This window comes from Aulonocara stuartgranti (genome assembly GCF_965226115.1).
Source record: "Aulonocara stuartgranti genome assembly, chromosome: 3".
Taxonomy (NCBI): domain Eukaryota; kingdom Metazoa; phylum Chordata; class Actinopteri; order Cichliformes; family Cichlidae; genus Aulonocara; species Aulonocara stuartgranti.
The window spans coordinates 7,798,806-7,814,124 of NC_138941.1; the positions used below are offsets into that span (position 1 = coordinate 7,798,806).

At 44.4% G+C, this 15,319-nt stretch overlaps 3 protein-coding genes and 1 long non-coding RNA gene across 8 annotated transcripts in view; 3 read left to right on the forward strand and 1 right to left on the reverse strand.

Annotated features, from left to right (window-relative positions):
• Window positions 1-15,319, forward strand: part of LOC309702219 (protein NLRC3-like) — a 154,133-nt gene that overhangs the window by 130,517 nt on the left and 8,297 nt on the right. For all 4 annotated transcript variants that reach the window (XM_082526741.1, XM_082526744.1, XM_082526743.1 and 1 more), the window contains 2 exons: window positions 8,645-8,929; window positions 9,760-11,551. In XM_082526741.1, coding sequence (XP_082382867.1) covers window positions 8,645-8,929; window positions 9,760-11,551 — 2,077 coding nt within the window. The remainder of the gene's footprint in view (window positions 1-8,644; window positions 8,930-9,759; window positions 11,552-15,319) is intronic.
• Window positions 2,932-3,803, forward strand: LOC309702551. Its single transcript, XR_014275615.1, has 3 exons — window positions 2,932-3,314; window positions 3,433-3,503; window positions 3,676-3,803. It is a non-coding gene; the product is annotated as an uncharacterized lncRNA (long non-coding RNA).
• On the forward strand, window positions 4,359-5,079 carry LOC309702368 (uncharacterized protein; the record flags this gene model as incomplete). 2 transcript variants are annotated; one of them, XM_082527073.1, is made up of 5 exons in its annotated part: window positions 4,359-4,470; window positions 4,547-4,609; window positions 4,694-4,753; window positions 4,836-4,967; window positions 5,050-5,079. In XM_082527073.1, exons 1-5 carry the CDS (start codon window positions 4,375-4,377, stop codon window positions 5,068-5,070), a joined length of 372 nt encoding a protein of 123 aa, XP_082383199.1. In that variant the 5' UTR covers window positions 4,359-4,374. The 2 variants fall into 2 exon arrangements, with proteins under 2 accessions (XP_082383199.1, XP_082383198.1); XM_082527072.1 differs by having other exon boundaries at window positions 4,836-5,063.
• On the reverse strand, window positions 5,126-8,528 carry LOC309697180 (putative nuclease HARBI1; the record flags this gene model as incomplete). The annotated part of the gene is made up of 5 exons (XM_082518884.1): window positions 5,126-5,508; window positions 5,589-5,700; window positions 5,786-5,898; window positions 5,975-6,079; window positions 8,504-8,528. The coding sequence occupies 5 exons, from the start codon at window positions 8,526-8,528 to the stop codon at window positions 5,126-5,128; spliced, it is 738 nt and encodes a 245-aa protein (XP_082375010.1).

Here is a 15,319-nt window from a genome sequence, read left to right on the forward strand (position 1 = left end):
GCTTGTCTAATTTTTTGGATTTTTTCTGTGAAGAATTTGGCAAAGTCATTGCAGGCCATGGTCGAATGAAGTTCAGCTGCCACTGACACAGGAGGGTTCGTTAGCCTGTCAACTGTAGAAAATAAGACCCGAGCATTATGGCTGTTTTTAGTGATGATGTCAGAGAAGTAGGACCTCCTTGCACTCCTCAGTTGTAAATTAAAATTGTGAAGTTTCTCTTTATAGATGTCATAGTGAACCTGCTCAGCTTTCCTACACTCTCTTTTTTCATTTTTCACCAGTGTGGAGTTTCTCCATGGAGACTCCTTCCTTCCTTCACCTTAATGGGAGCAATAGTGTCCATTACATTTAACATGTTAGCATTGAAGCTATTGACGAGCTCATTGACTGACCCTCTGGACAGGTCAGGTGTTAATGGGAAGACCTGGTTAAAAATTGCACTACTGTGTTCAGTTATACACCGTTTTGTGATCACTGTTGTTGATATATTTGTGTGGGCTGAGATTTTACTTTCAAAGAAAACACAGTAATGATCAGACAGGCCCACATCAGACACAGTAACCTTTGAAATGCTCAGGCCTTTGGAGATCAGTAGGTCAAGAGTGTGTCCTCTATTATGTGTGGCCTCTGTTACATGCTGAGTCAGCCCAAAGTTGCCCAGAGTGTTACTCAGGTCTTTAGTCCCTTTGTCCTGAGGGTTGTCCACATGGATGTTAAAATCCCCAACAATAATTACACAGTCAAAATCAACACAGATCACAGACAGCAGTTCACTGAGGTCATTAAAAAAGTCTGTGCAGTATTTGGGAGGCCTGTAAACATTAAGAAACACAACTTTGGATGGGGCCTTCAGCTGTAAAGCCACATATTCAAAAGACTGAAAACTTCCAGGAGATAGCTGCTTACATTGAAATGATTCATTAAATAAGACAGCAACCCCTCCTCCTCTCCTGCTCACCCTGGCCTCACTGATAAAACTGTAGTTAGGAGGGGTCGTCTCGATGAGAACAGCTCCACTGTTACTTTGGTCCAACCAAGTTTCAGTTAAAAACATAAAATCAAGGCTGTGCTCAGTGATTAAATCATTAATTAAAAATGTTTTCCCAGCTAGAGATCTAATGTTTAATAAAGCCAACTTAAGTGTTTTAGAGGTATTACTTGTCCCCTCGTGTTTGGGAGCAGTCTGTGGCACACAAGGTATGTTTACTATGTTTAAAGATCTTTTAGAGTGCAGCTCTCTGTGTTTTGACCAGGCCACATGTCTCCTTCTGTCACCTAAAAGTACAGAGATTTTAAAACCTTCTAGTAAACAGGGTCCCAGCTTCTCCTGGGAAAAGTCACCACTGCTATAATCCTCATAGCCCGGACCCTAAACACATCAGACTGTGGAGACAGAGCGTGAAGGTGGTAAGGAGGAACTAAGGGGGGCGAGGCTGGGCAATGTGACTTCGATTGCTCTGATGAGGGCGGGGCTCGATGGCAAACCTTTGGCCGCTCTGGTGGGGGGTTTATGGGGGACAAAAAGGGATTGGGCCGGGGGGTAGATCTGAGCCCAGCATTGACTCGCTCCATCATCTCCTCAGTGAATTTCAGGTGTGGGGAGGAGGGAGAAAGGGAGGGGGAGGAGGGTGATGGCCTGTCAGGGGTTTGGGGGACTGGGGAAGGTTGTGGTCCCTGGTCCTGGTCGTTGGTGTTGTTGAGAGAGTTGGAGGCAAATAGGGACCCCTCTTCTTGCCTCAGATGTCTCTCCTTTCTGAGGCTCTTCCCGGGTGGGGGCAGATGGAGCTCCTCCTCAAGGTTTCTGCTGGGCTTTGTCTGTTCTTGGAGTACTGTTTGTTCCTCTTTATGAGATAACTCCTCGTTTATCTCAGCCTTGGCACCAAGCACATATGGATGACGTATGGAATAAAACAAGTTGGAGGTGAACAGTTTCACCCCTGACTTGTTAAAATTAAATCCATTTGCTTTAAACAGATGCCTGCGTTCCCAAAAAATATTAAAGTTGTCGATAAAGTGCACCGAGTGGTCAGCACATGCTGATATAAGCCATTTATTCAGTGTAAACAACCTGCTGAATCTCTCGTCTCCTCCTCTGACCGGCGGTACAGGTCCACTGATGAATACAGCTGCATTCAGAGAGTTTACAGTATTTAATAATCCAGTAAAGTCCCGTTTCAGAACCTCCGACTGTTGTTTGGACACATCGTTTGACCCTGTATGCAGAACAATGTTTGTCACAGTTGGATATTCATCTGCAATTTGAAGAATTCTCTCCTTCAGGTTGTTGACCATATCCTTAGGAAAGCAGAGGACTTTAGTGTTCTTACCGCACATCATTTGTACATCCTTTACGGCAGAGTCACCCACAATCAGAGTTTCAGGCCTAGCCTTTAGCTTTCCCTGTGGTCTTTTACTTTTCAACAGATTTCCAGACCTTACTTCGCTGCTTTTAGATGGATGGTTGTCCGATATAGATCCAGGGTCCTTTGATAGTGGAGCAAATCTGTTCTGCAGTTTCACATTCAGTTGTTTTGGAGGTTTGTTGTTATCCTTCCTATTCACGGTTGTCCAGTCCTGTTTCCTCTCGTATACAGGGGTAGAAGAGCTTCTCTGTCTCGTAGGAAGTGAAGGCCAGTCGGTTTCAGAGATTTCAGCTCGCTGTGCCCTGCCTGTGGTACGTCCTCCCCCTTCCAGGAGACATGATTTATGTCTTGGTTTTGCACCAAGACAGTCCAAGGGGGGATTATCACTTGAGGATTTAAAATAATGATGCACAGAGTCTACTTTCTTGGTCATGTTATCTGTGCTCCTTAGCTGTGTACTAGCTTGCTCATCGCCATTGTTTTGAATCAAAGGCAAGGTTGTTTCATTTCCACACAGTCCATTTAACTCCACGTTTACTTCTAAGCGATGAATTTTTGTCTCCAGGGCCCTGTTTCAGGAAGCCGGTTTAGAAAACTCAGAGTGAAAAACGATACGCAGGGTTGAGTAACCCCGAACTGTCCAACTCGGAATATTCGGTTTCAGAAAGGCTGATAACAAGTAGTTCAGTCAACGCGGAGTTGCTACAACCCCAAGTTAAGCACGCGCACGAGGATACATAAAGCCCCGATCAGTGGAGCACAGATTAAGCGAGTCACCATGGAGACGGAGGGAAAGAAGGCGCGGTCGACGTATTTCACAGCGCTCGAGGCGGAAATTCTGATGGCAGCATATGCCGACAGCATGCACATCATGCAGAAAAAAAGTAACACAGCCGCAGCTGCAAAGGAAAGGGAGCATGCATGGCAAAACATAGCCGACAGAGTCAATGCGTGAGTGTTAATATAAACATTGATCTAGGGATTTCCACCCATATAACACGTTATTTTATCATATGTCATTCTATTTATTATGTTATACATTTTATTTTGTGATGTGATGTGAGCGCAGGTGCAACCCAACAGGCCCCAAACGTTCCTGGCAGCAAGTAAAAATGAAGTATAAAAACATAGTCCAAACAGGTAAGGTGTAATTGTATTATGAGCCATAGTGCTTGGTCTGTGTGTCCTATGTAAATCAATTGCAGTTAGAGGCTACAGTAATATACCACCTGTAAGCACATATTGAAATTATCTGAGCACATCACAAGTACACATTTGCCTACTCTGTATGCCCAAATGTGTGCCGTCACAGCCAACAGAAAAAAAGCGGAGGCCCGAAAAACAGGTGGGGGTCCTCCACCACCACCACCCACAGAGGCTGAGCAGTTGGCCCTCAGCCAAAACAGTGGGCGCCCTGTGGCCGAAGGCATCTCTGCGGGGACATCCTCTGTGGCAACAACCCCACAAGACACAAGTGCCTACATAAGGGGTAAATCCAAAACAATACATGGCGTGCATACATCCATTCTGCACAGTCACCTTGACCAAAATGAACTATGTCGTAGTGAAGTTACTGTCCTACTGACAGAGAATGACAGTCATCAAACAGTTAGGTGAATAAACAACACTGAGACACTTGGAAACTGTTAACGTGCTGCACAGGTGAGGGCCCAGGGAGAGACTCACACACACCGAGCTGCAGTGGTACGTCTTTATTATGAGCATAGCAGTGTCCTTTAATTTTGCATACATGCGTGTGTGTGTGTTAACCTCCCACAGGGTGAGCTCCCTGTTCCCAGAGACAGAGCGAGTAGTACATTCCGTACCTTTCCCAATAAGTGTAACATATGAACATATACCTCAATGCGACATAAAGCTCATAAAAGTGTTTCCACCCTGACACCTACTGATTTTGCCTTCCCTCAGTGTCGGTTGTCTCTGAGAGCATACTGACAATGAGGTGTATGGTGATTGATATGTCTGGTAATTGCCATTTGCGCCCACATAAGTCATGAGTGACCTGTATGAACCCCATATTCTTCCAGTTGACGGTGATGGTGTACTGCATCTGGTGCAGCCCCCTGTTGAGCCAGACCGACATGCAGTTGTGAGTACTCGTAATACTCCACAGACTACATGTGTCAACAGTAGAACAGCAATGTTGTTAAATATCTCCACCACAGGCACATGATGACGAAACAGTGACAGCTGCTACAGAGGAGGCCGCAACAGAGCCACACTATGAGGTATACAGTGTACAGTGGAAAATATAACAACTGACGACAATGTGGTACTATGATGACACCATGGACTTACTATGTCCCCGGCAGAGTGATGCTGGAAATGAAGAGGAAGAGGGTCCAGCCACTCCTACAACGAACCTTTCCACAGTGGGTTGTTCAGCACTGATTTACAACCAACCTAAGTAGGCATGTACTATGGATGCCAATGCTATGTCCCTTGTTGCAATAGCTCCCTGTGAAGCAGCTGTATAAGACATATCTGGCCAGGAAGATAAGAAAGTGCGACATGGAAATGGTGCACCTCCAGCTGCAGATCCAAAAGTCGAAGCTGGAGATTGTACTGCTGGAACAACAGTTAAGGGTGGGTGGAGTGATCATAGATGGACGAATCATGTCAGTGTTTGTACAACATACTAATATACGCATTTATTCTTTGTGTACAGGACATACAGGGTGACCAATAAAGGCAGTTGACCACAGTATCTGTGTATTTGTCTTGTAACATGTTGGGTTGACGGGTCACAGGAAATGGTTGTGGCATATGGTGTCTCTGACTGCTCTTCCATCCTGTACGTTCGTGGGTGGGTCAGGATGTTCATCGTGTGGATCACTGCTGTTGTCTGGTTCAGCTGGACACTGTTCACCTCTAATCGTGGCAATGTTGTGTAGGATCACACATGCCACAATGATGTCACATGCCCTTTCTGGGGTGACCCTGAGTCCACGAAGGCACTGGAACCGGGCCTTGAGCATTCCGATGGTCATTTCAACTCTGGCCCGTGTCCTGCAATGGGCCAGATTATAACGCTGCTGTGGGCCCGGTTCAGGGTCAGGGTAAGGGGTGAGCAAATAGGGTAGACATGGGTACCCCCTATCACCAAGCAGGTGGCCAGTGAACTCTCCTAGGACAGAAGAATACATGTCAGTGCAAACGTCCCTGTGGCAATTGGTCTCTGTATATTTCACAGTTACTTCGACCCACCATGTCCAAATTTGGTGCTCAGTGTACATTCCCGGAAGATTCGTGAGTCATGTACAGAGCCTGGCCACTTGGCTTCCACATTTGTGATGATGTTGGCAGCATCACATATGATCTGCCCAGTGCAGAGAACACATATTAGCATCCATTACCATGATGCCATCACTTGTTGGTGTGAAATGCTACAGGGAATTATGTACCTGTACATTGATGCTGTGGACGGACTTCCTGTTCACATAGTCTCCTTCATTTGCTGAGGGTGCAATGATTGGGATGTGGGTGCCATCTATACAGCCAATCACGCCTGGGAACCCTGGAAATTTATGTACCATTTGAGTGGTAGTTCACGTATCACCACATCATGCATTGAGTTTTGTTCATCCTGATACCTGCAATTTTGTGGAATCCCTCTTTGATGAATCTTGTGGGTCTGTGACCGGGGAACACCACAAACGTGTACAGGAGACGTTTCAGTGCTACTGTAACATTCCTGACTGCCCGACAGACGGTAGCCTTGGAAACGTGCTCAGCGTCACCGATATTGTACAGAAAGCTCCCGTTTGCAAAGAAACGGAGTGCGGTACAAAGAATATGTAATGGACCGAGCGCATGTCCGCGATGTGTCACATGCGCAATATATGGCCTGAGGATGTTATCCAAATAACTTATTGATTGTGCTGAGACACGGTAACGTTCGCACAGGAAATCATCAGGTAATGATAAGATGTCCATACGCGCTCTGATCACTCTCTCCCGGCGGAGTGCTCTGCGGAGAATTTGGGCTTCAAGATCTACTGGCTCTTCAAGGAAGGGACACGCCATGTCTGACACTTCCTGCTGTCAGGTTTCCGACAAAGAGGCGGGGTCAGTCAGGGTTAGTTGTAGTAAACCTGCTAGGGGGCAGGTTAGCTTCACGGCGTGTGTCGTCATAGTGACTCACTGAGGCTTCAGCTGAACTCGCTTTGTGAAACCGAAAACCCAGAGTTTTCGTTAACTCAGGGTATACTTACTCAGTTTTTCCACTAAACCGGCTTCCTGAAACAGGGCCCAGTACTGCAATCTTCTGCAGGAGGCTGTGGTAGTCATCTGTGGATAGGGAAGGCATCTTGTTGCTAGTTAGCCTAGCGGTTAGCACCTTTCCAGGCTATTGGGGCTGTTCGGTGCCCAGACACTGTAATCAGGCTTCAGCTGTGTCTAGGCCACAGACACACGGAGCGCTGAGGATAAGGTAACTATAAAAATGTTGCTGTTTCTGTTAAGAACACTTTAGTCCTAATGATCTATAAGTGTCCAGAAGCTATCGCAGGTAAGCTCATACGGAAAAAAGGGAAAAAATCAGCATAAAAATCAATAAAAGAAGAAAAGCATTTAAGGAGCAAACAGATGACGCGTCCACACTCGCAAAAGATACCATTGGGTAAAAGCAGCACAAAAGAGCAGCTATGTCTTCAGTGAGAGCCAAAACAAACCAACTTTTCAGCGTGAAACAACTCAGTTCATGTAACCTGAGGAAACTGTAAGTTTTCTCTAAATATCTTTTAGCTGTGGTTAGCTGGATGTCAGTCTTATGTTACAGACGCTGTGTCGAGCTTGAGCTGCGAGTCATATTTTCGGCGCTACATTGTAGTGAGATAAGTTTGTGGGTATTTTGTGCAGCTTCAGCTGTCCTTTTAACTGCTCGCTGGTTAGCTAGCGTGAGCTATAAGCTAACAGCTAGCATGGTTAATGACGCTAGAGTTCCACGCACATGCAAACAGCTCGTCTCTACTGCTTTAACTGTTAAAACAGAAGACAATACTGCAGCTGACAGGGTTTATTATGTGAAACAGCAGCTTGTTTAGTTTAAACAGTCTGCATTAAGCTGGGCAAACACTGTGCGATTTTTTTTTTCAGTCGCGTTATTCAGCTCCTGCTCAAACTGTACAATTAAATCGCAGAGGTTAGAAGTTCATAGGTCACGATGCAGGGTCTCACACTATATGGCCTGATGCTCTGATGCGACCCGAGTGCTCAAACTGTGCCTTCATAACATGAAGCTTATCATACAAAATCTGTCCCTCGCTCTCCCTCTCTCTGTCTTACAGACACACACACCATCAACTTTGCTAAATTACTAATGAAAAACATTGACCAGGCAGCTGTGATTGAGTAGCAATGTCCATCCAACTCTTTTCATGGTTGTTGTAGTCATAATAATTTTGTGAGGCCACATTGAAAAGTGTTGGATACAGAAGCGTAGTACGGAAGCGTAGAGCCGCCACCCAGGCAAAAGAAAAATAGAGCTATGTCACATTATAACGTGAAAAGTTTATTATTATAGTATACTATTGTTCTAACAATATTAGATATAGTTCTAACAATATACTTTTCATGTTTGTACAATATACTATCATTTAGGTACAATATACCTATTACAATATACATAATTCTCACGTTCGTACTTGCACTCGTTCTTATTTTAAACTTAATCTGGAATGCAGGATATGAATGACAAGATTTTGTTTTTCATATTTTTCATTATTTTTCAGTTTCAATTTTTTCTTCAGTTTCATTTTAAGCTGGCATCATTTTAACCCTACACACCCTAAAATTTAGTATTTGTTGATGAGATGTTGAAGTGTTAATTGAACAAAGTTAGAATACAGTGGAACCCCGACTTACGAAATTAATCCGTTCCCGAGGGTCTTTCGTAAGTCGAAAATTTTCTTAAGTCGAAACAGCCATTGCACCTTTTGAGTGAGGTGATGCTGAACGATAGGCTAATTGCTAACTAGAACAACAATATGTCGTTCAAGTGGAACAGCGAAGCACGAGTACGGAAGCCAAGGGGTTGTCACATGATTCGGAAGGCCTTGTGGGCATTGTAGGCTCAGCCAATCAGAGCCAGCGGATTTCGTTACACCGGCATTTTGCCGTACCATGGGCAGAAATATTGCCGTTCATTGCCTTCGTAACTTGAATTTTTTGTTAAATGGGGTATTCGTAAGTCGGGGTTCCACTGTATTTTTCACATGATTTCGACTGAGAAGCATGTTTATGTCTCTTTCTTCTTCCTGTAGAGGAGGAGCTTGCCAGGGTACGGTCAGCCTTTGTCTGGAGGGTAACAATAGAAATCCTTAAACTGCTCCTTGAGGCCCTTGTAAGTGATGGTATCTTAAATAAGTTGGAGGAAGAATCGATACTGGAGGGGAACCCACTCAGAGCAGACAAGGCACGCAGCTTGATCAACACAGTGAGGAAAAAAGGAGACAAAGCATGCAAGATAACAATCAAGCATCTTCAGATCAAAGATCCTTCTCTTTTCTCTCAGCTGCGTTTGAACTCTGATCCATCTGCTCAACAAGGTGAGGTCATGCATCAGATACCATGAATAAAAATGGTCACCTTGCAGTTTGTTGAGATGTGAAAGTGAAACCTCAGAATTCATTTTAAGAAAAAGGAGAGGGCAAGAACGTCATTCTACGACGAATGTTTGGATTTGTTACATGCCTGCAAATGTATTTTCTAAACTACATGGAGGAATTTTGATGATCGTCATAAACGTGTGAAACTACTTAGATCTAATGTGATCTGTATTTAATTAAACACAAGTGTTCTTTACTTTTAAAAACCATGCAAACTGATTGCCTTAAAAAAGAAAAGTCACAGTGTTTCTCTAACAAGAGGACACTCTTTAAGGATCGGTCATTTGACTTAAATGTTTAATGAAAAAAATGCCACATTTACATATAATAAAGCAAATTGTGGCCAGAAAGGGTTTACATTATCTTTTGCCATTGTAAATTACGAGAAGAATTAAATGTGAATTACTGAATCTCTCTCAGATGCTTCTTTAAATAACATAGCAGTGGGGAACGTTATGACACTTCAATGTTGTTATTTTTGGTTACAAAGTTTGGAGAAGAGGCACAGAAAGCAGAAACCTGTTTAGCCTGCACATGTTGGCATCAGGTACATATGAAAAGCTGCAAAGCAATGCAGATGTGGAGGTTCAAAACATTTAACGTGGCTTTTTTCAGGAAATACATTTAGGAATTCCTGAAGCCCCTTTTTGATCTCTGGTAGAATGAGTATATTAAAAACTTGATAGGTTAAATAAAGGCCAAAGTACGTCAGATAGCTCCTTCAGACCAGATTTGTATTTTACCTTCTTTTTTTCCTTTTTTTGATTCAGATGCTCTTCAGAAGTGTCAGCCTAAACTCAAGTCTCTCTTAAAGAAGAAGTTCCAGTGTGTGTTTGAGGGCATCGCTAAAGCAGGAAACCCAACCCTTCTGAATCAGATCTACACAGAGCTCTACATCACAGAGGGAGGGACTGCAGAGGTCAATGATGAACATGAGGTCAGACAGATTGAAACAGCATCCAGGAAACCACACAGACCTGAAACAACAATCAGACATGAAGACATCTTTAAAGACTCACCCAAAAGACAGGACCTGATCAGAACAGTGCTGACAAAGGGAGTGGCTGGCATTGGGAAAACGGTCTTAACACAGAAATACAGCCTGGACTGGGCTGAAGACAAAGCCAACCAGGACATCCAGTTCATATTTCCATTCACTTTCAGAGAGCTGAATGTGCTGAAAGAGGAAAAGTTCAGCTTGGTGGGACTTGTTCATCACTTCTTTACTGAAACCAAAGAAGCAGGAATCTGCAGCTTTGAAGACTTCCAGGTTGTGTTCATCTTTGATGGTCTGGATGAGTGTCGACTTCCTCTGGACTTCAACAACACTAAGAGTGTGACTGATATTACGATGCCCACCACAGTTGATGTACTTCTCACAAGCCTGATCAGGGGGACGCTTCTTCCCTATGCTCACGTCTGGATAACCACACGACCTGCAGCAGCAGACCAGATCCCCCCTGAGTATGTTCACAGGGTGACAGAGGTCAGGGGGTTCACTGACCCACAGAAGGAGGAGTACTTCAGGAACCGATTCAGAGATGAGGAGCAGGCCAGCAGGATCATCTCCCACATCAAGAAAGCTCGAAGCCTCCACATCATGTGCCACATCCCAGTCTTCTGCTGGATCACTGCTACAGTTCTGGAGGATGTGCTGGAAACCAGAGAGGGAGGACAGCTGCCCAACACCCTGACTGAGATGTACATCCACTTCCTGGTGGTTCAGGCCAAAGTGAAGAAGGTCAAGTATAATAGAGGACGTGCAACAGATCCACACTGGAGTCCAGAGAGCAGGAAGATGATGGAGTCTCTGGGAAAACTGGCTTTTGATCAGCTGCAGAAAGGAAACCTGATCTTCTATGAATCAGACCTGACAGAGTGTGGCATCGATATCAGAGCAGCCTCAGTGTACTCAGGAGTGTTCACACAGATCTTTAAAGAGGAGAGAGGACTGTACCAGGACAAGGTGTTCTGCTTCATCCATCTGAGTGTTCAGGAGTTTCTGGCTGCTCTTCATGTCCATCGGACCTTCATCAACTCTGGACTCAATCTGCTGGAAGAACAAACAACCCCCAAGAAGTCTAACACAGGAGAATCTGCAGAGACACACTTCTACCAGAGTGCTGTGAACAAGGCCTTACAGAGTCCAAATGGACACCTGGACTTGTTCCTCCGCTTCCTCCTGGGTCTTTCATTGCAGACCAATCAGACTCTCCTACGAGGTCTGCTGACACAGACAGGAAGTAGCTCACAGACCAATCAGGAAACAGTCCAGTACATCAAGAAGAAGCTCAGTGAGAATCTGTCTGCAGAGAAAAGCATCAATCTGATCCACTGTCTGAATGAACTGAATGATCGTTCTCTAGTGGAGGAGATCCAACAGTCCCTGAGATCAGGAAGTCTCTCCACAGATAAACTGTCTCCTGCTCAGTGGTCAGCTCTGGTCTTCATCTTACTGTCATCAGAAGAAGATCTGGATGTGTTTGACCTGAAGAAATACTCTGCTTCAGAGAAGGCTCTTCTGAGGCTGCTGCCAGTGGTCAAAGCCTCCAACAAAGCTCTGTAAGTAAACATGAACTCATCGCTTCATTCTTAAAATCATGGGAAATAAATCAGAGGTGCTCAGTTCAAAGAACACTACCACTTTAGAAAAATTAAAAAATAGTCACTAAAATAGTCATGATACTTTAAATATTTCTCTCCAGCAGGACATGTCAGCATTTCTGAAATATTTTTGTCTTCAACTCGAATCAAAGCACAATCCAGATCCAGCCTATAAGAACATGAGCTCTGATCCTTCAGCCCCTCTGACAGGTTTATTATCCTCAAGTTGTTCACCCTTCTCCAACAACCAGGAGTCTAGCTCTGTTTTTTAAAGCAAATACTTGAGCTACCAGACTGCACCTACATCGTTTTCAGATGTTCTTATTTTAAGGTCTGGTTTGTGTCTCATCTTTATTGCAATCCCCCATGTCTCTCTGTTTTTCAAATATAAATCTGTTACCTCGGTGTGGCCAGAACAACATGGTGAACCCAAAATACAGACAAAGGTGAAGGAACTGAATATTACTAGACGTGAAGGCTTTATTTACACACAGGAACTTGACACTTGGAATTTTTTAACATGAACTGTGAACTATGGCGGAAGTCAAGCACTTGAAGCTGTGAGCATGAAGTGGGCTCTGTGGTAGGTTTCCGGAAATGGGTCTTGGTAGATGGTAATCTGAGTCACTGTAACAGAGGTAGAGCAGCATCAGAAAGATCACTGGTGGAGGTTACAGTAAGTGAACGAGGTTATCTTCAATGTCTTATTTGGGGTTTCTGTAGCTCAGGAGGTAAAGCTGGTCTGATCTGACCTACTGATCAGAAGGTTGGTGGTTCGATCCCTGGCTCCTCCAGTCTGCATGTCAAGTATCCTTGGGCAAGATACTAACCCCAACTTGCTCTCCGATGCATCCATCAGAGTATGAATGTGCGTGAATGTACTTAGAAAGCACTAAGTTCAGATAAAGTGTTTGTGAGAATGGGTGTGATTGGGTGGATGTGGCATGTTGTATAGAGCGCTTTGAGTACTCCGGGAGAGTAGAAAAACGCTATATAAGAATCAGTCCATTTACCATTTACTTGTCAGCAGTCGGAAAGCAACTTGGGGAAGGCAGGTGGTGAGGTCTGGGTGAGTACTTGTTAGCTTTGAATCCAGGCAAAGTGGTCCAGTAAGTCTAAGAGACGAAAGGCATTAATGTGGCTGTGAGTGAATCAAGAAGACCAGCATCCAGGAAAACGTGACTGAACTGCAAGGGTGAGTAGATGATCCGAGGATTAGGAGGTTAGCAGAGTTATTGGGAGTGCTGATGTTATATTCAGCCTAGTAGATTACTGTCAGGTGTGGACAATGGACAGGCTGACCAGGCTTCACCCAAAGGCAGAAACCAGAGTCTAGTGGGAAACCACCGCCGCTCACACAGACCATGACAGCAGCATGACCCCCCCCCCAAGCATTCTCTTTCACTTGGCATCATTTACCTCTCCCTGCTCCAATTTCTGATGTGTCCACCTTTGCAATGATAACTGTGATCAGGGTGAACCAAAAAGGTGCCGTGGTGAACAGATACTTAAGTTTGGTGAATGCAGTTTCAGCTTTGGGGGACCAGATGCATGCTGAGACTTGAGTGGTGCAGCTACCTGACTATAGTTGAAAATGAACAGTCTATAAAAATTTGCTATTCCCAAAACCCATTGGAGATGCTTCTTGAATCTACAATGGGTACAAGGGGTAGGCCACTCTGTTAAAGCTTTCACATTTGCCAGATCCGTCTTCACCTGCCCCCGTGCCAAAATGTAACTGAAAAAAGTTATTGATGAGGAATGGAATTCACACTTTTCTGCTTTGACATAAGGTTTATTCTCCAGCAAACGTTGGAAAAATAGCATGGACATGAGACTGATGTTCCTCGCAGGTTTTGGGAAAAATGAGGATATCATCCAGATACACCAATACGAACCTGTCAAGGAAGTCCCGGAGGACATCGTTAACTAATCTTGAAACATTGCGGGAGCATTAGTTAACCCAGGCGGCATGACCAAATACTCGTAGTCCCCCAATGGCATGTTTAAAACGGTCTTCCACTTGTCTCCCTGATTGATCTGGAAAAAGTGGTAAGCGTTGCGGATGTGGGGTTTTGTAAACCCAGTGGCACTGTGAAATGGCCTGAAAGCAGAGCTAATGAGGTAATAGGTACTTATTCTTGATGGTAATATCACTGAGGCCCCTGAAGTAAATGCATGGCCAGAGAGAGCCATCCTTTTTCCCCACAAAAAAGAAGTTCCAACTTGAGATGACAATCGTTGGATTATGCCTGCACCGAGGGATTCCTTAATGTACTTTTCCATAGCCGCACACTCAGGTCTAAGCAGGTTATACAGCCAGCTAGAAGGCCGGGTGGAGCCAGAGAGTAGTTCTATGGTGCTGTCCTGTGGTTTGTGAGGTGGCAGTGAAAGCGCTTTACTTTTGCTAAATACTTCCTGAAGATCATGACATTTGGTGGGGACAGAGGAGAGATCTAAAACAGTCTCAGTGTTGGTTGATGGTTCCACAGGTTCCGGTGGACGGGCAGAAACAAGGCAATTTGAATGACAGAACAGACTCTAACTGATTACCCTCTGACCTGACCAGTCTAAGTGGGGGTTATGTAATTCTAGCCAAGGAAACCCGAGTATGAGTGGTTTGTGAGGTGCATGAAAAGCAAAAAAGGTAAGTGTTTTCTTGTGATTGCCAGGGGTGACAGGCTCTGTGCGCTGAGTTATGTGAGGGGACACTCGGTTATTTAATGACTTAGTGGGAATGGGCGGATTAAGGGGGCATAGAGGGATGTTTAACTGTCTCGCTAACTCAGACTCCATGAGGTTCTAATTGAACAAGAGCCTGAAAGGTCTGGTTAACTAGAACAGAGAGTTGGAGTTGCAATCTGGGTTTTTATGTTTGTGTGAGTATCCTCCACCCTTATCCCTGAACTTTCCAGTGGGCAGACCCTGGTGTGGAATCGAAAACAGACAGGTTCATCACGAGAAGCAAGCTGATCTTTCATGGTTTGATTTAATGACTGAAAAACATACAGCGGACGGTGGTTAGCACTGTTGCCGCACAGCAAGAAGGTCCTGAGCAAAAGTCTTTACAAACTCAACCAGGAAATCATCATGCGAGCAGAAAGAAAGAGGATGAGCAGATAGGTAAGCAAGAGAAACCCGCCAGCGTCCCAGGTTTCCAGAGAAGGTTCAGGTTCTAGGTACCTGAAATGGGATGTAATTCAATTCAATTTTATTTATATAGCGCCAAATCACAACAGTCACCTCAATGCGCTTTATATTGTACAGTAGATCGTACAGTAATAGATACAGAGAAAAACCCAACAATCATATGACCCCCTATGAGCAAACACTTTGGCGACAGTGGGAAGGAAAAACTCCCTTTTAACAGGAAGAAATTTTTGGTGTCAAAGTCAAAGCACAGATCCACCCAGTCTCTGTATTTCAGCTTATTTCCTTTATACACACATTTAACAGGAACAGTTTCAGACAGCTAGTGTTTACCTGACATTACCTGCGTACCTCACAGTTTGCAGGTAATGGGCATAATAATTACTGAACAGAGACATCCTGCTGTGAACTTTGTTGCTGTGGATCTAAAATGTAAAAATACATCTGAGAAGATTTCTAATCATGATTTTATGAGCCCCCAAAGTTTGATTCTGTTCATCTGGACGTAGCGCTCTCAGCGGGAGAAACATTTTGTCACTCATCAAGATGACTTCTTCAGGCTCAGCTGACTGCAGC